At 33.9% G+C, this 27,253-nt stretch overlaps 1 protein-coding gene across 3 annotated transcripts; it reads right to left on the reverse strand.

Moving 5' to 3' along the window:
• Nucleotides 1-1,774: 1,774 nt before the first annotated feature.
• Nucleotides 1,775-25,975, reverse strand: LOC149553729 (uncharacterized). Of its 3 annotated transcripts, none has more exons than XM_089789093.1 (3): nucleotides 25,834-25,975; nucleotides 4,228-4,318; nucleotides 1,775-2,292 (listed from the first exon to the last, which is right to left on the reverse strand). In XM_089789093.1, the coding sequence occupies exons 1-3, from the start codon at nucleotides 25,901-25,903 to the stop codon at nucleotides 2,283-2,285; spliced, it is 171 nt and encodes a 56-aa protein (XP_089645219.1). In that variant the 5' UTR covers nucleotides 25,904-25,975; the 3' UTR covers nucleotides 1,775-2,282. The 3 variants fall into 3 exon arrangements, with proteins under 3 accessions (XP_089645219.1, XP_089645217.1, XP_089645218.1); XM_089789091.1 differs by lacking the exon at nucleotides 1,775-2,292 and adding an exon at nucleotides 3,918-4,132; XM_089789092.1 differs by lacking the exons at nucleotides 1,775-2,292; nucleotides 4,228-4,318 and adding exons at nucleotides 23,748-23,984; nucleotides 24,080-24,170.
• Between the last annotated feature and the right edge of the window lie 1,278 nt (nucleotides 25,976-27,253).

Below are 27,253 nucleotides of genomic sequence, written 5' to 3' on the forward strand. Positions count from 1 at the left end.
TCCTTTCTCAACAACATTTCCCAGACTAGAGCACAACTAATAACACTTCATTCTTGCACTTCAATCTGATAGCCTTGAAGCTTAATCTTAAGCATGCCTTATTGATTATGAGCCCATAAATGGTTCATTCAACATCGTGCTCACACTATTTGATCATTGGGACTGAGATTTGGCTTAAGTTTATACAACATCAGAATTAGAACAAAACAACTTGGCTTCCATGAGTGCATAGTATAAAAAACTCATTTGCATGTGTTCCTTCGTAGGGCTTGATCTTATCTCCACAAATTTGAATGAGATTCATTCTAGCTTTGATCTCCAACATGACATAATCATTTTCTCAGCTTGTTGATCATTGTCACAACTTCATCTTTTGAATTCGCACTTGATGTATTCACTCAAGTAGAAAAATAGCTCGTAAGCACAAAATTCGTGAGAAATGAAATGTTAGGGAAAGATAGCATATTATGAAATATTAATAACTTACTTCTCATCAAGAGGACTCCGGAACACATCTCAGCCATGCCTAGATCACCTAGACCTCGAGTGCACCAAAAAAATAGGAAACCCACTCACATGGTGGTTAAAGGTAATGCAAAGGGGAACTAACAAACAAAGAAAGTAGATTACCTCAAGAAATATGAGAAGTGACCTAAAGGACACCTAGAAATCACACTTGGACACTGATACAATGGATGGTGGTTGGTAAAATGGTCCAAATAGAAAGAGCAAGTAATATGCAAGTTTCAATGTATTTTCAAAGGGATGGAATGACATACAAAGCCTCCAACACCAAGAATGTTTAACACAAACCTAGCCCTATTCCAAGGTGATGGAAGTGGTCTTAAAACATCCAATCCAAGATGAATCAATAGGTTTTAGGGCCCTCAACAAGACCCAACACTCCAAACTCAAAACTAGCCTTTCTAGGCCTTAAACCTTAAACCATAATAGCAGCAATTGTTTTTAGCCCTTAACTCCAATGCTTTCGAAAGGACTTGGAAAATAAAAAATAGATTTGGATAACCTTTTTAGAGATACATAACATATATAAAACTTAATGGTGGTTGTTTTGGACCAATATGGTCGTTCTACACAATAGTCCTATCTTTAAACACATAAAAGAGGTCACTTTACAAAGGGAGTATATGATAAACTTATCCCCAAAGTTTGAAACCTTCTATAGTCTCATAAAATGATTTGAATCAAAAGAATCTACAATCAATTTGACTCAATAAACCCTGCAAGTGCAAAAGCCCCAAATTGTGCTTCAAAACCCTCAAAAACTAGGGCTTCTTCAATCTACACTTCCCCAACTCTTTCTCCAGCAACTGATGGATGGAACACCTTGTCTCTAAAATTTATGGATTAAATCCAACATAAAAGAATCCCCTCCTTAAGGCAAAACTCCTACTGCTGCAGCAAACCAAGAAATTCCAATGAAAATTGTTTCAAATCAGCATGGTGATCACCATTAAACTCTATCTCCTTCCTTAAAATGCATGTAATAGGGTTAGTAGGGTATAATGAAAGTGTGGTTAATGGTATTCCATTAGAATCAGTCAAACATTCATGGAATGACCATTCTTGCAAGATTTTTATCAAGTTTCTTCAAGAAAATTTGAAAATGTTGTTTGTAATCAACACCAAAAAAATGTAAGAACAGTGAAGAGCTTCCAAACCAAGTGTGTGATTCAGTGTAGAACCATAAAACAATATTCTTAATTCTTGCAAAGTCCAATAGGCTTCAAATAGCACCAAAAACCAAGAAAAATGACTCATGAAAATAGAGGTTTTCTTCCAAATCTGTGAAAATCAGTACAAATGTTGTCCCCTATTCATACAATGACTTTCCCTACATTATAAAATGCTCCATATAACTTTCCTAACCACCTTTGGTCGTTTTAGGAATGATTAGGAGTCTAAACATAAAGAAAACAACTTTTCCCTCCAAAACCCAACTAACTGTTGTAATTCAAAAATTTGAATTAACAATATTACAAATTTGATATTATAAGAACATTTTGAATGTTCCAAACTTTCCAAAAGGCTTAAATAGTCTTATTAAGAATTTCTAAAGAAAAAATAACTTATTTTAAATCCTTATTACATCCATATGCTCAATTAGTCCTTTTTTTGACTTCCAAGACCTAGGAATTACATCTTCTTGCATATTTGATGCCATAATAGGCTTTAGAACTTCATAGTTGATTTTACCCTAATATGAATGAATAATCTTCATACTTGGCATCTTTTGTTTATCCTTGTGTCCCTTGAATGGCTTAGGTGCTCCTGCACTAGACACACACTCACTTTCATACCAATGACTTCAAGCTTTAAATGGGTAAGACTAAAACTTGGCAACACAATAATGATTATAGAACTTAGTTAAAGTTAAATAGTTCAAAGCCAACCACTCATTTTATATTTAGCGTGTATTGATATATACTATATTTGATGCTCTTTGATGATTTGAATTTTCATGATTAGATTTTTTTTTATGTTTATCAACCTTTAGGAACAATATAACTCAATTCTATTGGAAAATCTATATATAAGTTGTGCTAAAGATAAACTCTATCATATTTGTTCATGCTAGAGTTCTACTCTTATAAAAGAGTCTTACTATTTGCATTTTAGGCAATCACATTCTTCTTCTCTTACCTCATTAGGAACTTTTTCTTGAACTCTTTTTTTCTTTCATGGATATAATTAAGAAATTGTGTTTATACTATTTTATATTGTTATAAGATGTTATTCATTATATTTTCTTTTTAAAAAGTGTTTTAAAATATCATCTTTATTTGTTATGTAATTGTTTAATTTATTTAAATGTATACTCAAAGTGGGATTGAATGGTACAGAGGTGAAGCTATCACTTTTTACCTTTGTTTTGGATTCACTTTGGTTTGTTAGTTCCTAATACTTTTAGTAACAAAAATTTAAATGTTTAGTATAACAATTAGTGAAATACCATAAAGTTGCCTCACATACCCTCAAAATTCAAGAGTTCATTTTCAAGCTTAATCTTTCATCACCTTAAGTTGATTTTAAGGTGAAAATATAAAATTTATTTAAACCCATAGACACATAATCAATCCAAAATCTTAAAATTCAAAAATCAAATTATAGGCATAAATAGATTTAAACACTAATTCATTACTATGAACTAGAAATCAATGAACACGTGTAGGTAGATCACACTTAGAGAGTTCTATTATGCATTATATTATTACCAATAATAGAAGCAACATAATATTAACATCATCACATGACTCGCCGTAATACATGACTACTTGTTAGGTCTTCAATTAATGAATTAAACTATCAAAATTGGTACACAAAAATTGAACAAAGGAGCTATCCTAGTCTAGTAGGTTCTAGATGTTAGGAAAGAACATATATTATACAATAATTACAGTTTAGTTTAAATATAAATATGACAATTTTAAATTTTGTACACAATGTTCATTTCCTTGTACAAGGACTAAATTTGTGAAAGTGAAGATCAACCCTAAAAAATAAGGAAAGAAATTTACACATCAAAAATTAATTTGGTTGAAATATTAGAGAAATGTGTATGGGTCTTAATTATGTCATAGCAACAAATTGACATCATTTGTTATGATCAATTCATCATCTAACATAAAACTAAATATCTAGCTCAAAGCTACAGATAATATTGTTATGATGTTAGATAAACATTAGTTTTTACCTTATCTTTTGCATTACACACACACAAAAGTAATTACTAATAAATCTAATATGAATAATGACTTCTAATCCAAAAAGCATTTAAATAGAATAAGTGTCACAAGAATGATATATTTAAACACTTCTACATAAATTTATCTAAATTATGTATTAGTAGAGACATTATATGCTAAAATTATATTACTATATTAATAAGTGTCAACTTTCATAAATGAAGAATTTTTTTAATTACAAATAGCCAATTACAATAAAATCCAAGATATAAGCTTATAGCAAATAACTAGAACCAATCAAGATAACTTTATATTACAACTAATCTACAAGTTATTCATAAATTAGAATGTTACAATATATTTTGATATGTTCATAAATAGTAAAAATGTTGTCATAGAACCAGCAACAACATAAGCCAGCTAAGCTGTAATCACAAACCAAAATAACAAATGTAAGAATATAACTTTATTTTATTCATAAAATAGTTGCAAATTATGAGTGGAAATGAGAAGCACATACCATCCTTCAATACAACCTTTCTCTCCTCTACTTTGTGTTTTGACAGGAGCTACTTCTACATGTTGTGATGGTGGAGCTTGAGTGGGATACCCTAAAAGAAAGGAAGACACATTTTATAATGTTTGTTAAAAAATGAATAATTATTTCAAAATAATAAGAAATATATTACAAATTAAAATTACTTATAAATTTTTAATATAAATTAAAAAATCAATAATATAATATTAGTAGTCCTACATAATATTCCACTTTGCAAATCTTAACATTTGTAATTATAATTTATTAATAATTTTACAATATGTAATAAAGTTCAAATAATAATAAATTATCAATCTTGAAGGTTACAACCCACTTGTAGTGCAAGCTCTTTCAGGACATAGAAGACTTATCTAGTAGCTACCAACAATACACTACTCACACACAACTATCTACAGCCCTTGAAGTGTTTATATAATGTGCTTTCCATTATTAGGGCATCTTCCAAAGGTAGCTCTTACGTGTCATAGGAATCTGTCATAACCGTTCCAGTCATGATTTCCTTACACACAATTAAATCTTCCAAAGATAGTTCTTACATGTCATAGGAATTTGTCATAACCATTTTTAGTCATGATCTCCTTACACACAATTAAATATTCGAAAGATAGCTCTTACACATCATAGGAATCTTTCATAATTCAAGATGTTGACACATGCAAGTGGAGTGATACATCAACATGCCAACTAGACATGTACACTCACACTTAATTACATTATTTGCAAAAATACATTTACAAAAAAAATAATAAGAATAGGAATTATCCAAGGTTGAGACACCTTATTCCTAACACTGAGAAGTGTGGTGGTACTGGAAGGTTGGAGCCTTCTACGTTGCTACTTTGAGACAATATTAATACCTTGAATCTTGTTGATATCCAACCCAACAATGGTCAGTTCACCTAGAACAATCGTCGAGTTGGTGAGTTTTGCATTGTAGAAAGGTTAGATTGGTTTCTAGTTTCTTGTTACTAGGTTGGACGGATGTGGTCATCTTGCTCTGAGATCTTGGATCGGAGAGGATCAGACCATTGGCCTATTAAACTTGCTATTGAGTCAACTTGTATGCCTCATATGCCCTCTTTTAGGTTCCAACTCATGTGGTTGTGGGACCCCTCTTTGAATGACTTGGATTCTTACTGGTGGAAGAAAGGTAGACCAACCTATGGTACATCAATGCATGTCTTTGCTAATCTACTTCAATATGTTAAATTTGAGCTCAAATGGTGGAATTGTCAGTACATTGGGAATGTATTCCATGCAAAGGCATTGGCTTAGGTAGATCTAGATGGTATCACAAGCAGGTTAAGGAAGGATGGGGTCACATCTATGTTGCTTTAGGATGAGGCTCAAGTTGTGAAAATGCTAGAAGAATGGGAACTAGGAGAGGAAATGTATTGGAAACAAAGGCTCATATTGAGTAGCTTCAAGAAGGGGATAAAAATATAGCTTTCTTCTTCAATTTAGTAAAAGCTAGGCATCATGGCAATTCTGTCTCTAGTCTAGTGAATGATAGGGGAGACCATCTTTCCTCCTTCTGAGAAATTTTTAGGGAGGCAGTGCAGTACTTTGAATCTCTCTTTTGGGAGGACTCGCAAGGGGTCTTTTGAGGAAGCACAAATTCTTTCTTGTATCCCTTCTCTCATGTCTGGAGATATGAATCAACAACTCATGAGTAATATCTCACTTGAAGAGCTTGAAAGGATTGTTTTTAATATGAAGAAAGGAAAGACGCCTGGTCCTGATGGCTTCCCAATTGAGTTTTTCAAGAATTTTGGGATATCATCAAACTTGACCTCCTAGCTATGGTTCATGAGTCTCAACACAATAAGCAGATGTTAAGGGCTCTAAATGCTACTTTTCTTTCTCTTATTCCCAAGAGTGAGGGGGCTGATCGATTAAGCCAATTTTGGCCCATTTCTTTATGCAATGTAATCTATAAAATTATTTCTAAACTTATTGCTGATAGGTTGAAGAAGGGGCTTGAGGAACTAATCTCAGAAGAACAAAGTGGTTTTGTAGTTGGTAGGATCATTATGGATGGGATTGTTATTGCAATTGAGTTCATTCATTCTATGGCCAGCTCAAAATAAAAAGCTATGTTTATCAAACCAGACATGGCTAAGGCTTATGACAGAGTTAGGTGGTCCTTCCTTTGGTGGGTTCTTGGTGCTTTTGGCTTTGTTGAAGAATGGATTCAATGGATTTTGAGTTGTGTTACTTCAGTCTATTTCTCTGTGCTTATTAATGTGATTCATAGTTAGGGGGCTCCATCAAGGAAATCCTCTTTCCCCTTACTTGTTTATTCTTTTGGTTGAAGGCTTGGGAAGATGGAATAAATGGAGTGTGGAGTCTAGTCCCATTCAAGGTTGGAGGTGGGGTGGTATCTTACCTCTGCAAACTCACTTACAATTTGTGGATGATACTACTTTGATGGGGATGGCTATAATGTGGGAGGCCTCTAATTTACAAAGGGTCTTGGATGCTTACCTAGTTGCTTCTAGTCAACAGATCAATGAGGAAAAATCTTCCATTTTCTTCTTCAACACTCTAGGACCCATTCAACAAAGGATTTGATGAAGGGCCACACCACCATCCAACTCATAACCAAGAATGCAACAATATGGAGAAAGAGAGATAAAATACTTCCCAAGAAATTTTATTATACTTAAAAGTCCTTACAACATCCACAAGATGATATCATAGATATGACTTCTTCAGAAAGAAGTTTACAAATTCTTCAACATAAGAGAACTCCCAAATAAGAATTTCCACAAGAAGAGTCTTCACACCAAGAGCTTCACCAAGAAGAACTTCCCAACTAAGAGCCTTCACCTCCAAAGCTTCCACCCAAGAACTTCTACTTGAAGAGCTACACCTTAAGAGCTTTCACACCTTGAAGCTTGACATTCCAAAGCTTGATTAGAAATTCTCATATGCCTTGCTTAAATAGGCACTTACCACCCAATGCATGATTTATCCATAACCTTCTAGAATTCCACCTACACACCTTGATAAATGGAATGACAACCATTTTTATTTTATTTTTTCTATTATGCCACCTATGTACCTCGAAAATAGAAATTCCTTTTTTTTTCCTATTCTCCTTTTTCACTTATTTTATTTTTTATTATTTTTCCTTCTCTTTACATCACTTTCTCTCTCCTCCACTTTTTTTTTTTAAATTTTACTTTCAACATGTCCCCTTTATTTCAGATGCAAGATGCTCCTGCATCAGACTCCTTAGGTCTAAAAAGATGTTCTAGTAACTGGAAGAACATCTTCTAGGATTCAACAAATAAATCCCAAACTAATTCTTCACATATATGTCCTCCAAGTATTCAACTTGCACACTCTTTCCCCTATTTTTTTTCTTCTCCTTCACATCCACCATAGGTGTTCCATAGGTCTCCTTCCCATGCTAATTTCCAATCTTCTTAGAATCTGCCAACTCAACTTGACTACCAATACTCAAGTTCCTCCTACCAAGCTCTTCATTCTGCAAAGGAATCAAGGAAAACTTCCTACCACCTTTCTCAATAGTAAACACATTCCTAACACAATCATGCACAACCCTGCAATCTTATTGCCAAGGTCTACCAAGTAACACATGATAACTATTCATATCCACAATATCACACAATACTTGATCCTTATACTGCCCAATCTGGAAATCAACAAGGCATTGCTCCCTCACTTCCAAAGCATGATGACCTTGCAACCAGCCAATCTTATAAGGACAAGGATGTCTTAATCTCTTCAAACCAAGGTTTTGAACCATCTCCTCAGCAACAAGCTTATCAGTACTACCACCATCTATAATTACCTTGCAGATTTTGCCACTAGACTTACAACAAGTCTTGAACAATCTAGTCCTCTGACAAGAATCCAATGTCTTCTTATCCATTAGTACTCACCGAGCCAATAAACTTTCTCCTTCCTCAGGCTGACTTTCTTGGACTTCAACCTCATTCACAAAAACAACTGTCCTACCAATAGGAAATTCGAAAGATCTATGCCCTTCTTGACCACACTTGAAACAATTACCTCTGAATACACCTCCACATGTCATTCTTCTTTATTCAATAGGTTTTGGTTCACCTTCTGCTTTTGGTTTAGCTTGTGCCAAACTATCTTGCTTCTCCTTCCCTTGAGAACTACCTTGATTCTTCCTCTTTAGCTTCTCCTCTAATCTCAAGCATACTGATAAGCATCCTCAACTAAAGAAATATTCAACATACCAACCTCATCCTAAATATTGAATCTCAAACCATTAATGTACCACGCTACCTTCTCCTTTGATAATTCTCTATGCCCAAACTGAATAGTCAACTTGTAGAACTCCTTGGTGTAATCCTTCACAATCATATCATTCTGCTTCAAATTCAACTTCTTAAACAACTCAAGTTCATAATCAGCAAGAATGAACTTAGCCTTCAACTTAGTCACCATCAATTTCCATCTAGTGATCTTCATTTCACCTTCCTCTTCTTTGTCTCTTTGCAATTCCTTCCACCAAAGAGGAGCATGTCCCTTCAACTTAGTTTTTACCAACCTTACTCTCGATGGGTCTTCAATACCCTCAAGGTCAAAGTAGTCATCTAATTCACCAATCCAATCAATCAAGTCTTCAGGATTCAAAGTACCTAAAAAATTAGAAACCTCCATCTTATGCTTTAACTTCAACTGAGATCCAGGTCAAGCAAATTGATTAGCCCTAATTCCAATAGGTATCTCCTCGTGATTATTTTTGTCCTTACTAGTGTATATGAGAAATATGTTAGCAAGTAATACTAATCTATTCAAAAACAAAAGCATTAACTAGCATAAAAGACATAACATATATGAGAGACAAAGTGAAACCCTCAAATGAGAATATGAGCCATGGAATGGCTCTCCCAATGAGGATAGTCACTTGATTTAGGGATGAGTCTAATGGATTAGTTTGTGATGTATGTTCAAGCTTCAAACTAGCTTCAATGGAGATTTTTGGGATTTTTGGTGTGGATGCATGCAAAAGTATGGATTTGGCTTCAAAATGGCATTATAACTTTACTTGATGGATTGTGATTGAAATGGCTTGGGAGGGGATTCAATTTATAGGCTAAGGGCTTGAGAGATGGAGGGCTAAGATGGAAGGAAAGATGAAAGCTTAAGGAGGGCTAGGATGCACTCAAAAGGGAGCACATGGATTGTGCTTGTTTAGCACCAATCAGGGAGTGACACATGTCACAAGGTGAGTGGATGGAGGAAAGGGGAAGGATGACTCAACAAAGGAGGCTCAAAGGATAATATCTTCATAAAGACCCTTCATTATGGCTTGTAAGAGCTTGTAAGAGTCTTTATGGCTTTTGTAAGAGCATTCATTGTTGGGTGGTTGGGATATTTTGAGGGGAGTTGAGATTGTTGACTTTCCTTGGCTTAAGAAAGTCTTAAGCTTGCTTAGGGAATGTGACAACATTAGGGGGTGGATTAGGCTTGGGTTTAGGATTAGATTAGGGATGTTAGAGATTTGCAAGTGGATGGCATTCATGAGGGTGGGTGAGTTAGTGGCTAAGCTTGGTTAGTATGGGTGGATGGGGTGGATTAGGCTAAAAAGGGAATTTAGGATAGGTTAAGGGTTATTAGATTTGAGGGTTTTATTTATCAAATAGGTTTATTTAATAAATGGGGATTTTGGGTTTAGATAGAAGAACAGGATTTAATTGATAAATAATAGGTTATTTGATTTATCAATTAGGACTATAGATGATTAATTAAATTAATCAACTAGGGGATGGCAAAGGATTAATTAAATAGGAATTTAATTAATGATGCCTTTTGAGATGGCTAAATAGGATTATCAAAGTGGTGTAATCAAATTTAGGTGTCTACAACTAGCAGCTTCAAAGTCTTTGGAAACTTTGTCATAATTTCCTTCAGTAACCACATACCTAGGTATACCACCCAAAGCACTTACAATTTTAGCAATCATGTCACTCTTCATCAATGCAATCTCAAATCTAAGCTCTGCTCTTATCTTCTCTTATATCTTTTCGTCCACAACATCACTAAGGTCATTAATTTCTTTAGGGTCCAATCTTTTTGGAGGCATCTTCTAAAATTTTAGCAAACCCTAAGCAACAAATCCACCAATCTAGAAGGTCAATCAGCCACAAGATCAACCTTCTTTACAAATTCTGGTGTAAACTGCCTCACGTTCGGTGCTCTATCAACACACTCAGGAACTCCTGCTCTAATACCACTTGATGAAGGGTCACACCACCCTCCAACTCATAACCAAGAATGCAACAATATGGAGAAAGAGAGATAAAATGCTTCCCAAGAAATTTTATTATACTTGAAAATCCTTACAACATCCACAAGATGATATCATAGATATGACTTCTTCAAAAATAAGTTTACAAATTCTTCAACATAAGCGAACTCCCAAATAAGAATTTCCACAAGAAGAGTTTTCACACCAAGAGCTTCACCAAGAAGAACTTCCTAACTAAGAGCCTTCACCTACAAAGCTTCCACCCAAGAACTTCTACTTGAAGAGCTATACCTTAAGAGCTTTCACACCTTTAAGCTTGACCTTCCAAAGCTTGATTAGAAATGCTCATATGCCTTGCTCAAATAAGCACTTACCACCCAATGCATGATTTATCCACAACCTTCTAGAATTCCACCTACGCACCTCGATAAATGGAATGAAAACTATTTTATTTTTATTTTTCTATTACACCACCTATGTACCTCAAAAATAGAAATCCCTTTTTTTTCTTTTCTCCCTTTTCCCTTATTTTATTTTTTATTATTTTTCCTTCTATTTTCATCACTTTCTCTCTCCTCCACTTTTTTTTAAAAGAATTTTTACTTTCAACATGCCCCCTTTATTTTGGATGCAAGATGCTCCTACATCAAGATTGCTCATACTTTGAGATTTCAAATTAGGACTCTCCCATTAACTTAGCTTGGCATTCCCATCTCGGTGAGTAGGCTACCTAGGGAGTCTTGGTAGATTATTTTGGATAAATTTTGGGTGAAAGTTAATTAGTGGACTCATCGATGGTTATCCTTTGCTGGTCATGTCCAGTTGATTAAGTTGGTGGTGCAGGCTTTACCCATTTATAGATGCATGCTCTAGGTTGCCCCTATGGGCTTTCTAAAGGACCTTGATTCTATGGTGAAACAATTTTTATGGGATGGTTGCTTGGATTCCTCCAAATGGAGTTTGGTTATATGGGAGGTTTTTTTATAGTCTGAAACAATATGGTGGACTTTGTCACGACCCCCATACTACTCATTTGTTGCAATTCCAATGAATAATTTGTTAAAGTATGATGTGACCTTATTATCAAATTTTATTTAAAATGTAATTCCTTGTGATTTATTTATCAAGTTTTATTTTAAATATTTAATGTGTTTTCTTTAGAGATAAATTACTTAAAATTCTAATAAATATTTAATGTGTTTTCTTTAGAGGTAATTTAATTTAAAAAATTGCAAGTATTTAAATGAATATTTAATGGGATCTCGAAGAAGGTAATTGGTTGGAATATTTTTTGTGATTATGTAATGAAATTGATTTTTAAATTTGGAAGTCATTTTAATTTATTCATTTATTAGTATATTTAGAAATTTTTATTTTAGATGTTAATTAATAAAGTGATTATTTCCTAAGTAAATTAATTAATCATTTTTTTAATATTAAAGTAGTAACCAAGAAAATTTCTTAGAAGTTGAATTCAAACAATTATTAAAAAAATTATTAAACACTATCATTTTACTACCTATGTCCAAATTACCTTAGCCCACACACACACACACACATATATAATGCTTTACTTGGCTATGAAGCAAAAATAACCCATGTGGATATTAAAGACAAAAAAAAAACAACACTCTATAAAACAAAATTTATTAAAAAATTATATAATAATCAAACCTTTGTGTAATAGCATCCAACTCATTTAGATATATAAATTCATTCCTTGCAAAAAAATAAAAGAGAGAAACATATGTATCTATTGGGAGGAGAATGGAGAATGTTCTTCAACATTGGGAAGAGATGAGACGTGTCCAGATTTGGACTGGAGGGAAAAATGTTGCAGGCCATGAATGAAGGGAAAGGAGGCAGTAGAAATGTGGAAGCTTGGGGAATAAGAAAATTGAATTTGAACTAATCCAAAGGAGTGCAACATTAATGAGAAGAGAGTCTGGCCTAGGGTTTTTGCCAACAAAAGAACTAGGAATAAAAGGAGAAGAGTGCACCCTCTTGAGGGGTTATGGGGGATACTTGCAAGGAATCTCTGAATTTGGGAAGACTAAACCTTTCTTAGTATGGTGCTTCATTGACACTTGCACGAGGAATCACAGATACATACAGAAGTAGCAGCAAGAAGGAGAAAAACATCATATTCTAGGTATCTTTGGTTGCTATTCCTTTTATATTAGAAAAATAACCTCCAAGTATTTCTCAAATTTTCTTGTTTTGTCTTCTCAACCTTGTTCTGTGTTAACATTCTGGATAGCTAGGAAGATTACATTAAAAAAATTGCATATGCACTCATGATTTCCAAAAAATATATATTTCAATTCAAATCTTGTAGCTGTAGGTTTAGGAAAAAATTAGAATTTAGAGGAAACTAAGATAACTGAGTAATGGTTCTTGTTTTCAATTCTAAAACTTAGAAATTAAGATAGCTGGTTGCTTTTGTTTTCTCCTTGTTTTTTTTGTATTAAAAAAAAAAGCCCGAAATGGTAAATTTCACCAGTATTTAGCAAATCTAAAAATATCTGGAAGAAAGGTATTTGTGTTACTTTTAAAATAAATTAATCTGAGCTATTTCTATTTCACTCTATATGGGATTCTGCAAAACTGGTGTGTGATTCTAAAAGCAATTAGTTATTTTTCTAAGTTCTCTTCTTTAACTTCTAAAAAAAAAACAATCTGGAAATAATTTATTGGTCTAAATACCTATTGTTCTCATTAATGCCTTCTCTATTATAATATTTAGTTAACTTGAGAACTATAGTGGTACTCTTTAGAATGATAATAGAGGAATGCCAACTACTTGACAGAATTCCCTATTGTTATAAATGATTGACTGGAAGCTATAAGAAAAGTATTGCACCTTGCTACACCCAAATTATGGGCTGTAAGTTGTCTAAATATGAATTGTGAATCATTTATCACTATTTTAATGAATCAATCAGTTTGTTGGAAACGGTCTTATGATAGTTCCTTTAATTTAGGGAAAGTTCTGAAAATGATAGTTGTTTCCATAAAAAGGTTTTGTTCATGGAATAACAATCAGTTTTCTAATTTGAGGTTCTAGCTTTTTATTTTATTTATAGCCTGTAGAAAAGTCTAGGATTAATTTTAGTTAATACTTCATTAGTTGATTAAAAAATAAAATTAAAAAACTAGAAAAATTTTAATGTGTATATAGCAAACAAGTTTTGGGTATAACCTCCTAACTTGAATTAAAACCTCAACACCAAGTTGTTTAGAATCTCTTAGGAAATAACAAAACTCTGAATTTGTTTTTTGTCATTAATAGCATTTGAACTTATAACCATTTGCAGCTGAAATAGGTGAATTGGTTTGCTAAGAGTTAAAACCTTAAAGATAACAATATATGTTGTATCACCTTCAGCTTAATTAATGAAAACTTTCAGCTGATAAACTCTAGATATCAAATCACTAAAACCATGTTGAACTATTAAGAAAAAAATTAGGAAAAATGAGCTTGGTAAATGATAATGGAAAGGAGTAGGGCACGTGCACATGGGCAAACCCTTCACATAGTATAACTATGTTTCGAAACAAAATTTTAGTTGAAGTTAGGAAATATAGTATGGCTTACCACCTGATTCACCTGAGTGGGTATATGATGGCGAAGAACTACTCATAAATGAATCAAGCCCCAAAAGGGTCATCTCCATAGTAGTTGCATCAATCTTAGTACAAACAGAACTACATATCAGTAGCGAGTGCATGTTCCATTGATATCTTGATCTGGTGGATATGGGTATGTAGGTAGCTTGGGAGGTGAAGAATACCTCCTGAGCATAGATACTTTGGAAATAGGTGTTTTGGTTACTTATCCCTTGTTAAATTATAATTAATTCCAAAGCTTAAATAAAAAAACTTGGTAACAAAAATTAAAGATCCTCAGGAAGGTACCTATACCTGGTCGGATGCTTGAAACTCAAGAAGGGGTATAGGACTTAGTAATTTTCTCGGTGGTCTTACACCTAGCTAAAGGCTCAAAATCTAAGGAAAGTTGTGGATCTATTGGTAATGATACACCTTGCAAAGAACCTTGGCTTAGTTTTGAGCAAACTGTGTAACTTCTTGCAAGCCACCTAGACCTGGATTGGTCCCAAAGGGTGAAAGACTCTGATCAGAGCAATGTATATTTCTATCCTCTATAATAACCCATCTTGGTAAGATAGAGGTACGAAATCACAATCACTTACTTGTTAGCCTACCCCATATGAGTAGAGGTATGACCAAAGATGGCCGCTTAAAATGCTTAAGTACCTATCTCAGTGAGATAGAACATTAGCCTGATAGACCGATTAGTTGGCCCATGACAGAAGAGCTCGGATTGGCTAATTAATACTAAGTCCTATGTGGACATTATGAGGATGAAAATATCTAGAGCAATCTAGTTTAAGAGAAAAAACAAAAGAAAAAAAAAAAACAAATCTATTATAAGTATAAAAAAAGATTGGTAAATTGTGCTAATAAGATGGGTTATCTTTCTAAATGTTTCATATTTTATTTTAAGGATCGGATGGTCCTTACAGACTTGGCTTGAGGCAGTTGGCTTTGACTGGGGAAGCTTTGGCTGCTACACTATATTAGTGGTGGTCTAATGAGTAGGATAAGAGTTGGGCCAAGGTTCTTTCTCAAAAGTATCTCCCAGGGATCCCTTAACCTGATATTTCTAGGTACCCCCTTGTGGGGAAGGGCTCTGTGATATGGGGCACCCTCAAGAAAGGGGTTGTGCTTACTAAGGATGGATTATTTTTGATCTACAAGAGGGGGACAGAGGTCCAATTCTTGTCTGATTCTTGGGGTGGTTTTCCTCCCATCACTTCTCAGTTTTCCAACTTGTTGAATCTTTGCCAAATATTTCTTGAGGCTAGTTGGTCATGGGTGAGTGATTTTAAGTCCTTTTTACCCTATGGTCAAATGGAGAGTGCCAAATGGAAGTCCCCATATGAGTAGCTAGTTGTTGGTTTGTAGGAGGAGTGTGGTGTGCTACAATGTCTCCTCTCTAGTTGAAGATGTAGTTGTTAGTTTGTGGTGACTGATCAAGAAAGTACTATACATTGAAAAAAAAATTGGGCCATGGCTAACGTTGTGGTCGACAAATGGCTGACATATGGCCAACATGTTATAACTCTAAAATGGCATAAAATATTTATATAAAAGGGCTTAGGGTTAGGGATTGTTTCATTGTGGTGATGCAAAATTGCTTCTTGTGGCAGTATTGAGCTATAAGGGATTATAGATTGTAGTTAGGTTGTAATCATTGGATTGTAATAATATTAGACTTGCTATTTGGTGGATGTTGCCCAGGGATTGGGTGAACCACATTAAATCTTGGTGCCTTGTGTTCTTTTCTGTGTGATCTATTATTCTCTATTATTGGTCATATTTGCATGTAATTGTTATTTTCTGTCTCTGGTTTAATCCTAACAAGTAGTATTAGAGAGAGGGTGTTTTTCTCAGTTATCCTCTGCAAGAAAGTCTCATGGCTGAGTGGGTTTCTCATAGTTGAGTGGGAGCAATGGCAAATGACGGTAAGCTGAGGGTTGATAAGTTTAATGGGTAGAACTTCCAGTTATGGAAGACTATCTTTATCAAAAGGATTTATGGAAGTTGTTAGAAGGTAAAGCCAAGAATTAGGGATCTATGTCAAATGATGAATGGGATCTTTTGGATAGAAAGGCACTTGGAAGCATTTGATTATGCATGGCACCATCTGTGGCATTTAATGTTACAAAAGCGAAGATAACAAAAGAGTTGATGAAAACCCTAGCAACATTATATGAAAAGTCCTCTGCTTCAAACAAGGTATTTCTCATGAAGTGTTTATTTAATATAAAAATGGCAGAAGGTAGATCTATTATAGATCATTTAAATAAGTTCAATACTATTACTAGTTAGTTATCTTCTGTGGGTATCCATTTTGAAGAAGAAATTAGGGCTCTCTTTATTTTGTGTTCTTTGCCTAAAAGATGGAATGGCTTGGTAATGGTTGTGAGTAATGATGATGTGATCAGTGTCATTTTGAGTGAGGAAACTCATAGGAAATCCTTAGGTGGATCTACATCAGGAAGTTCTTTGAATGCACAAAGTAGGGGCAGAATGACTGAGAGAGGAAGTAATTCTGAAAATTGTGGAAAATCAAGAGGAAAGTTAAAGGGGAGTAGGTCTCAATCGAGAGGACTGAACAACTTTTGGTTCTGTAGGAAACCAAGTCATAAAAAGAAAGATTGTTGGAATTGAAAGAAAAATGAAGGAGATAAACCAAATGGAGACAAGGAGGAAAATGTAGTAAGTAACAAATCCGAAGAGGATGCCTTGCTTCTATCTTTAGAAAGTGTTGATGATTCATGGGTTTTAGATTCTAGTGCTTCATTTCATGCTACACCTCATAGAGGTTATTTCATTAATTATGTCCAAGGGGATTTTGGGCTTGTTTATTTGGGGGATAATGAAACCTGTTAGATTGTTGGAAAGGGAAACATTAAGATCAAGTTGCAAAATAGGAATCGTTGGCTACTACATGAGGTAAGACATGTTCCAAGGCTGAGTAGGAATTTAATTTCAGCAGGGCAGCTCGGTGATGAGGGTTGTGTAGTTACTTTTAATGATAAAAATTGGAAAGATTCAAAAGGTTCCTTTGTGGTAGAAAAAGGTGTGAAAGTAGGCACCTTATATCCTTGTATAGGTCATATTGTTCCTTCTACTTTAATTGTTTCATAGAAAAATGAATGTTCAGGAACAATTGCTACAATTGAGTAGGGAGAACAAATAGATGTTGTAGATTATGATACAACATTGTGGCACAATAGACTTGGGCACATGAGTGAGAAAGGTATGAAAGTACTTCATTCAAAGAAAGTTTTACTAGGTCTAAAATGTGTTAATATGGATTTCTGTGAAAGTTGGGTGTATGGAAAACAAAAGAGAGTGAGTTTTGCAAAGATTGGGAAGGAAAACAAAAAGGATAAATTAAAGCTTGTGCATACTGATGTATGGGGACCAGCTCAGGTATCTTCCCTTGGAGGCTCTCATTATTATGCTACATTTATTGATGATGCAACTAAAAAAGTGTGGTTTTATTTCCTTAGAAATCTGATGTATTTCAAACTTTTAAGAAATGGAAATGCTTGATTGAAAATGAGACTGGTAAGAAATTAAAATATCTCATATTTGATAATGGTGGTGAGTATTGCAGTCATGAATTTGAAGATTATTGCTCCACTAATGGTATTCATAGACAAAAAACTATTCCAAGGACTATAATGGAGCGTGCAAGGAGCATGAGGTTGCATGTTGGGTTGCCCTTACACATGTGGGCAGACGCTATCAATACTATTGTATATTTGATTAATAAAGGTCCCTCTACTCCTTTGGGCTGTGGTATTCTAGAGGAAGCATGGACTGGTAATAAGGTGAGTTATTATTTTCTCAAAACCTTCGGCTGTGAAGCATTTACTCACATAGATTTTGAAAATAGAACCAAGCTAAAAGCTAAGTCAAAGAAATGTGTATTTATTGGATATGGGATTAATGAATTTGGTTATAGGCTTTGGGATTTTGAAAATCATAAAATTTTAAGAAGTAGAGATGTCATATTCAATGAGAAAGTGTTGTACAAAGATTTGTTGCAGCAACATGAGAAGAAAGAAGATGATTATGTAGTGTTGGATGATACTCCAAAAGCTAATGTTACAGCCATTCCTCATGATGTACGACAACCAAAACAAAAAATACCACACACACTGGTGAATGTTAGATGGTCAACAAGGCAAATTACACCTCCAAAAAAATTTCTCTCCCTCTTTGTATTCAATTTTACTTATTGATGCTGGTGAACTTGAATGTTATGATGATGTTGTGCAAGTGGATACCAAGATTCAGTGGGAGTCTGCAATGAAAGACGAAACGGACTCTTTGTTGACGAATCATACATTTGATTTATGCAAATTGCTTATAGGTAAAAGGGCTTATAGAATAAGCGGGTTTATAGGTTGAAAGAAGAGGAAGGAGGTAAGAAAAGATTTAAAGCCAAGTTAGTTGTGAAAGGATTTACACATAAAAAGGGCATTGATTTTGATGAGATATTTTCTCTTGTTGTTAAGATGACTTCTATCTATATTATTTTAAGTCTTGTGGCTACTGAAGATTTGCATTTAGAGAAGCTTGATGTTAAAACAACCTTCCTTCATGGTGATTTGGATGAAGAGATATATATGGCTCAGCCATAGGGATTTGCAGTCAAAGGTAAGGAGAACATAGTGTGCAAATTGAAGAAAAGTTTATATGGCTTGAAGCAAGCACCTCGGCAATTACATATGAAATTCGATAGTTTTATGCATGAGCATTGATACAATAGGTGTCATTTAGATCATTGTGTTTATTTTAAGAGGTTGGATGATGATAGTCACATTATTTTATGTTTATATGTTGATGATATGCTTGTACCTGGGTCTAACATGAATCACATTAAGGGGTTGAAACGCTAATTAGCACATGCATTTGCTATGAAAGATTTGGGAGCAACAAAAGAAATCTTTGGTATAAATATTTGTAGAGATAGGAAGAACAGAGCATTGACACTATATCAAGTTGATTATGTGGAGAAGGTATTGCAACATTTCTCTGTGGAGAATGCTAAGGTTGTCAGCACATGTTTACCTCGTCGTTTGAAGTTGACTAAGGAGATGTGTCCTAAGACACAAGAAGAGGAGGATAAGATGTCCAAGATTCCCTATGCTTCAACTATAGGAAGCTTGATGTATGCTATGGTATATGTACTAGGCCAAATATTGCACATGCAGTGGGAGTCATTAGCAGGTATATGAGTCATCCTAGAATTGAGCATTGGAATGCAGTCAAATGGATTCTTAGATATTTGAGAGGAACATTCAATAAGTGTTTACACTTTGGGGGCTCTACTACTGATTTACAGTGCTATGTTGACTCAAATTTGGTAGGGGATATTGATACCAAGTAGAGTACTATAGGTTATGTCTTTACTATTGGTGGGATAGCCATAAGCTAGGATTCTAGGTTATAGAAGGTTAATGCATTATCCACTATAGAGGGAGCCAAGGAGATGATATGGCTTTAGTTCTTCTTGGAAGAATTGGGGCACCCTCAAAGGGATAATTATTTGTTTACAGATAGTCAAAGTGTCATTCATCTTGCAAAGAATTCAGCTCTGCATTCAAAGACCAAACACATATAGTTGTGGTACCATTTCATTCGGTCAATTTTGGAGGATGGACAACTAAAGCTGGATAAGATATATATAGATGAAAATTCAACAAATATGTTTACAAAGGTAGTAACAAGGGAGAAGTTGAACTCCTCTTTAGCTTTGATTGGTCTTTTAGACTGAACATGAATAAAAGAACAACAGAGTCTAGGGTGGTTTGATCCAGTGGGAGCCTCATGGAGTAGTGGCATAGCTATAAGATCAGTCTCCAAGTGGGAGATTGTTAGTTTGTGGTGACTGATCAAGAAAGTACTATACATACTTCATAAATTCTTTGGGGTTCAGGGCAGTGCCCCAAATTTTTTTTTGGGTGTCACCGATGTTCTGGCCGACATGTTGTAACCCTAAAATGACATAAAATACTTGTATAAAAGGGCTTAGGGTTAGGGATTGTTTCATTGTGGTCATGTGAAATTGCTTCTTGTGGCAGTATTAAGCTATAAGGGATTATGAATTGTAATCATCACGTTGTAGTCACTAGATCATAATAATATCGAACTTGTTGTTTGGTGGATGTAACCCAAGGATTGGGTTACCCATGTTAAATCTTGGTGTCTTATGTTCTTTTTTGTGTGATCTATTATTTTCTGTTATTGGTAATATTTTCATGTAATTATTATTTTTTGTCTATGGTTTAATCCTAACAGTAGCTCTTTCTAGGAAGATGATGTGCTTTCTTGGTCCAAAAATCCTATGGGGACCTATATTGTAGCCTCTGGTTATAGTAGGCTATTGTCTCATAGGTTGGTTGGGCCTAGAATTTAGTGGTGGAAGCAGGTCTAGAACATGCTTTCTTGGCCAAAATGTAATCATTTTGTTTGGATGTTGGCCTGGAATAAGTGGTTGACATGGGATAACATTCAAAAGAGAGGTTTCCATGGTCCTTCTATTTGTGTTATGTGTGGGGCTAATGAGGAGGACTCTGTCCATTTTTTTTTTCATTGCTCTTTTGCCCTCTAGCTTTGGCATTTTTGGTGGGGTGTTTGGACAACTCCTTGTGTTCATGCTTCCTCCTTGATTGAGTTTTGGTAGGGGATGGGTCAACCGCCTTCTTTGGCCTCCTTTTTGTAGGAGGTGTCATTTGTGGGGCCTATCTTCTTATTGTGGCAAATTTAGTTGGAACAGAATCAAAGGATATTGTGTGAAGAATAGAGGCTAGTGCAACAAATTTGGCAAAGATTATTGGGCACAGTTCAAGAAATGGTGGAAGCTAGGTGTGAAGTGGAATTCCCTTTGGAAAAAAAGGATAAAGAGTTGGTGGAGAGATTGAGGATTCAAGGGTCATCTTTGGATTTGACTAGGGCTAAGAGAGGGTGTCGTGAGAAGCAAAAAATTGGTAGGGATGGAAAATGGAAACTTCCCCCTTATGGTGTTTTGAAGATCAATACCAATGGATCTTCAAGGGGCAATCTGGGACTAGTTAGTATTGGGGGGATCGGTAGAGATTCTCTAGGCTTAGTAATCTTCCTCTTTTCGATCTATGAAGGGATATAAACCATCAACTTGGTGGAAGGGCTGGCTATTCTTGTCGCTCTTGAGAGAGCTCATGCTTTGGGGTGGAGAAGGATTGTTTGTGAATCTGATTCCCAAATTTTGATCAATTTTCTTATTGAGCATAAAGTGGCTAATATCATCTAGTAGTTGGCTAGTGTTGTGCAACAAATTCTGCAGGTTAGTTATTTGATGGAAATGGTGACTTTTGTCCATATTCCAAGGGGGTGGAATAGGGAAGCTAATTGTTTTGTGAAATAGGCTTCTGAGCATGTTGAGGGATGGATAGTTGAGGAGTGGGAGTTGGTTCCTCAGGAGCTCCATCTTGATTTAATGAATGTTCTTTTTGAGGATAGGGCTGGGAATGGCGATGGATGATGGTGTTGGTTTTTTTATCTTTGTTTGGTTTGATGCTCTTGTTTTTCCTTGGGACCTTAGTCCTCTGTTTCCTTTGTAATATTGCTTTTTGATCTTCAATAAAGTTTTTACCCCTTTTTTCAAAAAAAAAAATGTTTAATTCATTTAAATGTATAGTCAAAGTGGGATTGAATGGTACGGAGGTGAAGCTATCACTTTTTACCTTTTTTTTGGATTCACTTTGGTTTGTTTTTTTACTATGGAAAACAAATTTTAACAAGGCCCTGATACCCAAACAATACATAGATCTGACAAAAAAAGAATGATTAAAGTATCAAAAGAAACTAAAAGCAACCAACTGAAATAGCTCCCCACACTTAAGTATAAAATCAATAAAAAGTCAGGGAGTCAAGACAAAAAACTAGGACTAGCCAAGTAAAGCCAGGGCACTTAAGAAATATCTCTCAGTATTTATGCTTTGATTTCCAACTCTGACAATCTACCCACTGCCTCCTTCATGTCTAAGTGCTCCTGATTAGGTTCCAAGGTGTCCTTCTTCCTCAAGCTGGATCTAGTGCATTTTCTTGAGCTATCATCAAGGGTCTTGTCCTTTGCGCTATGGGGGGGCAGGGTCCTCCTCCTTACTAATTCTTTGCTTCTTTTTTTTGTTAATGAGTAGCTTAATATTCTCATTGGCCTCTTTGAGAATATTATAGCTTTGTTCCACTATAATCTACATTGAGCTCTCCATCATTTGAACCCTGTTCTTGACCTCCTCCACTCTGTTGTCCATGCTCTTTTCTTCCTTTGATATCCTTCTTTTCGAGCTATAGTTCTCTCTTTCAAAGCTTCTCACCCTATATTTGAGCTCTTGGATTTCATGAAAAATCCACTTGGTGGTGCTGAAGCTATCCATCGTGTTATTTTTGGCATTGTTGAGGACATCCATTTCCAAGTTTTCCTTAGTGGTGTTGCTAAAAATAACCAAGGCAGGGTTAATCAAGTCTTCCATTTGGATTTTGTCCTCTTCACTCTCTTTGACCAAAGTTCTAATCAACTCTCTATTGATCACCATTTTAGGAGAAGATGTGTCAAAATTCTGCCACACCACATTACTATCCTTTGGTTTGTTAGTTCCTAATACTTTTAGTAACAACAAATTAAATGTTTAGTATAACAAGTAGTGAAATACCATGAAGTTGCCTCACATACCCCCCAAAAATCAAGAGTTCATTTTCAAACTTAATCTTTCATCACCGTAAGTTGATATTAAGGTGAAAAAATAAAGTTTATTTAAAACTATAGATACATAATCAATCCAAAATCTTAAAATTCAAAAGTCAAATTATATGCACATAAATAGATTTAAACGCTAATTTATTACTATCAACTAGAAATCATTGAACATGTGTAGGTAGATCACATTATATTATTACCAATAATAGAAGCTACATAATATTAACATCATCACATGACTAGTCATAATACATGGCTACTTGTTAGGTCTTCAATTAATGAATTATACTATTAAAATTGGTACACAAAAATTGAACAAAGGAGCTATCCTAGTCTAGTAGGTTCTAAATGTTAGGAAAGAAAATATATTGTACAATAATTTCAATGTAGTTTAAATATAGATATGAAGGTTTTAAATTTTGTAATCAATGTTCATTTCCTTGTACAAGGACTAAATTTGTGAAAGTGGATATCAACCCTAGAAATAAGGAAAGAAATTTACACATAAAAAATTAATTTGGTTGAAATATTAGATAAATTTGTATGGGTATTAATTATCTCATAGCGACAAATCAATTGACATCATTTTTTATGATCAATTCATCATCTAACATAAAACTAAATATCTAGCTCAAAGCTACAAATAATCTCATTATGATGTTAGATAAACATTAGTTTCTATCTTATATTTTGCAGTACATACACAAAATTAATTACTAATAAATCTAATATGAATAATGACATCTAATCTAAAAAGCGTTAAAATAGAATAAGTGTCATGAGAATGATATATTTAAACACTTCTACATAAATTTATCTAAATTATGTATTAGTAGAGACATTATATGCTAAAAATATATTATTATATTGATAAGTATCAACTTTCATAAATGAAGTCATTTTTTTTATTACAAGTTGCCAATTACAATAAAATCTAAGTTTATAGCAAATAACTAGAACCAGTCAAGATAAAATTATATTACAACTAATCTACAAGTTATTCATAAATTAGAATGTTACAATATATTTTGATATGTTCATATATAATAAAAATGTTGAAGCATGTGTCCTCATATACAACATTCTTCACACAACCAACAACAACACAAGCCAGCTAAGCTGTAAGCACAAACCAAAGTAAAAAATGTAAGAATATAACTTTATTTTATTCATAAAACAATTGCAAATTATGAGTGGAAATGAGAAGCACATACCATCCTTCAATACAACCTTTCTCTCCTCTACTCTGTGTTTTGGCAGGACCTGCTTCTACATGTTGTGATGGTGGAGCTTGTGTTGGATACCCTAAAAGAAAGGAAGACATGCTTTATAATGTTTGTTAAAAAATGAATAATTATTTCAAAATAATATGAAATCTATTACAAATGAAAACTACTTATAATTTTTTAATATAAATTAAAAAATCAATAATATAATATTTGTAATCCTACATAATATTCCACTTTATAAATCTTAACATTTGTAATTATAATTTATTAATAATTTTACAATATGTAATAAATTTCAAACAATAATAAATTATCAATCTTGAACATTCCATTTCTTTTTATAAGATCTTGAAATTAAATATTTATTACATATAAGTGAGATCAATATTTAATTTGGATAATATTTTTTTTACTTTTTATATATTAATTTATTTCATATAGATTTATATATAATTCAAAAAAGGGTGAGTGATAAAGGATAAAACACATCATGGACACAACTTGGTAAATGAAAATATCTTCCATAAAGAAAGAATATAAATAACACTAGTTGGCTATAGTGGAAGAGGTTTTTTATGTTCAAGATTTTCTAGACAATTCCTAAAACATCATGAATGATGGACTCCTAACCAATAAAAAACCCTCTTGTTCAATAATATCTTCTATGGTAATATGATATTATAACAAATACTAAATATGGATGAAAATAACTCTTCTAAATTTGATTAATTATATAATTTCAATTGAATGGGCATTTTATATTACACCTTTCAATCTATTATCAAGATAAATGGCTGAAAAATCACTACAAAAGTAACATAACAAGGATCGAAGTCTCGTTGAGTGCAAAGCTTCGACACTATAAGAAATGAAGCGATGATTGCAATGGATAACCGCACCATAAGAGATAAGGTTAGGATCATGTAATGGATATTGCTCAATTTCTGACACCATAAGGAATGAGATTGAGATCTTGCAACGAATACCATGCCATAAGGGATGATGTGAAGGTCCGCATCATAAGGGATGAGGTCTAGATCATGGAATGAATACCACACCATGAGGAGTGAGGTAAGGATTGTGCAATAAATACCACTTAGATGTTGCTTGATTTTATATAGGATAGGGAATGAGATTGAGATCATGCAATGGATACCACACCCTAAGGGAAGAAGCGAGGGTTCATATTAGAATGGATGGGGTCTAGATCGTGCAATACCACACCATAAAGAATGAGACAATAACCACCACTATAGACACCTCTCAATCTTAGACACCATAAGTCTGAATTGTACAATAGATACCTCTTAGTTATTACAACTCTTAACTGAAAAAGTTTCAGCGTACAAACTAGTGCTCCTATATTAGAACTAAAATGACTTTATGAACAAAAATTCCTCCAACAAGACAAATCACAACCCTAACACATATATCATCATTGTTTAAGACCTCACACATAAATACCAGGATTATGGGCATCCTTTTACTTGTGAAATCTTGCCTAGCTAATATCGACCCCCCATTCTCCACTCAAAGAAAACCATATCTGACACACAAGAAAGGAAAAACATTTTCTTTGCACACAATAACTTTTGTACTATAATTTCCAAATTCTTCTTGACAGATCTGAAGTTGGATTATTCCTTTGGCAGTTACATAGACCATTAACTGCAGATTGAAAAAAATTCTTTCATAAAAAATTACAAAATGAGAGAAAAGAAGGGCAAAAAAAGGTTTACCTGGAGGAGGGTATCCTTCTGGATAAGCTGCTGGTGGTGTCACAGCAGTGGGCTTCTGTTGTTCAGACATTCTGATTTCACCTCTTCACTTACAATATCTCTTCTTCAATTGGGTTCTCTCTTGACCCTATTTTCTTCAATTGAGTTGGGTGTTCTTTGTTCTTGTATTTGTAATACCAAGAAGAAAGAATCATCACAAACACCCTTTCTTAAATGTCAAAGATAGTGATCTGGTAAGTGTGAATATCTACGAAATACAATCAAATACAGCTGTTTTCGTTTGACACACGGCCATCTAAAAAGAATATGAAAGAGACAATATGTCGGCTGGTGTAGATCATTTTCAATAATGGATCCAATGGGGTTGTAGCGATGAGTTGGCAGTTATTATTTGTGAGATCATAGCTTGAATTACAAGCTGAATATAATGAATTACCGTGGCCCCTTCATTGCCTTAGCGTGACACCATCGAGGATTCCATTGGCTCTTTTCTTTTCTTTTCTTTTTCATTGTCTGTCTAGTAAAGTTTAGTCGGTGATAGCACTAGTTGGAACGCGTTTTCCTTACCACTCAAGCCGCGTGTAATGTTCAGTATTATATTATATATATTGTAAATACTGGTCATTCCTAAATATCTAAATTTTGTCTAATAGTGCTCGGTGGCATATGCAGCATTAGAAGTTTGTATTCTGCGTTTAGTTTTATGTGGTTTATTTCATATTCTATCCATGATAGTCCTATATGGCATATTTTTATTCTACCTAAGACTTTTAATGGTTCTTATAGTTTGTCTTGGTCTAATCTTAATAGGGTTAGACCTTATTTTATTTTTGATAGAGGAAAAATCTAGGTGGATGTTATTTTGTTAATGTATTAAAAATGATAATATGTTGACAATGCCCTTGTGGTCTGAATAAAGGGACAACCACCTTATTTTTTACTATTTTTAATATCAAAATTTTTTTAATGATTTTTCTTATCAAAATGTCTTATTTTCATTGGTCAAACCTCTTAGGTACTAATCTAGTGAATTTTATAATCTCTGTGTGTGCATATGTATGTATATATGTGTGTGTATAGATATGTATGTGCATATGTATGTATATATGCGTGTGTATAGATATGTATGTGTATATGTATATATATGTAGATATATATTTACATATATACATACATATACATATGTATATGTATGTATATATGTAAATATATATCTACATATATATACACACATATGTATGTATCTGTGTATATGTATGTATGTATAGATACATATACATGTATATATGTGTGCATATATACATATATACGCACACATGTGCACACGTGAGTACACACAACACACACATATAAGGAATCATATAGATAGTGTACTATATGTTGATGCAAAGAAGGTAATTCTTCAATAGTTATTTTTAAA

Source organism: Cupressus sempervirens, chromosome 6 (genome assembly GCF_028749045.1).
Source record: "Cupressus sempervirens isolate cs-2001-9-10 chromosome 6, ASM2874904v1, whole genome shotgun sequence".
Classification (NCBI taxonomy): domain Eukaryota; kingdom Viridiplantae; phylum Streptophyta; class Pinopsida; order Cupressales; family Cupressaceae; genus Cupressus; species Cupressus sempervirens.

Excerpts from the sequence above, each read along its gene's own strand:
- LOC149553729 (XM_089789091.1), bottom strand. The coding sequence starts at position 25,903 with ATGTCTGAACAACAGAAGCCCACTGCTGTGACACCACCAGCAGCTTAT. Across the intron at positions 4,319-25,833 it reads AGAAGGATACCCTCCTCCAG|GGTATCCCACTCAAGCTCCA; the intron begins GTAAACCTTTTT and ends CCTTTCTTTTAG. Across the intron at positions 4,133-4,227 it reads AAAGGTTGTATTGAAGGATG|CTTAGCTGGCTTATGTTGTT; the intron begins GTATGTGCTTCT and ends TTGTGATTACAG.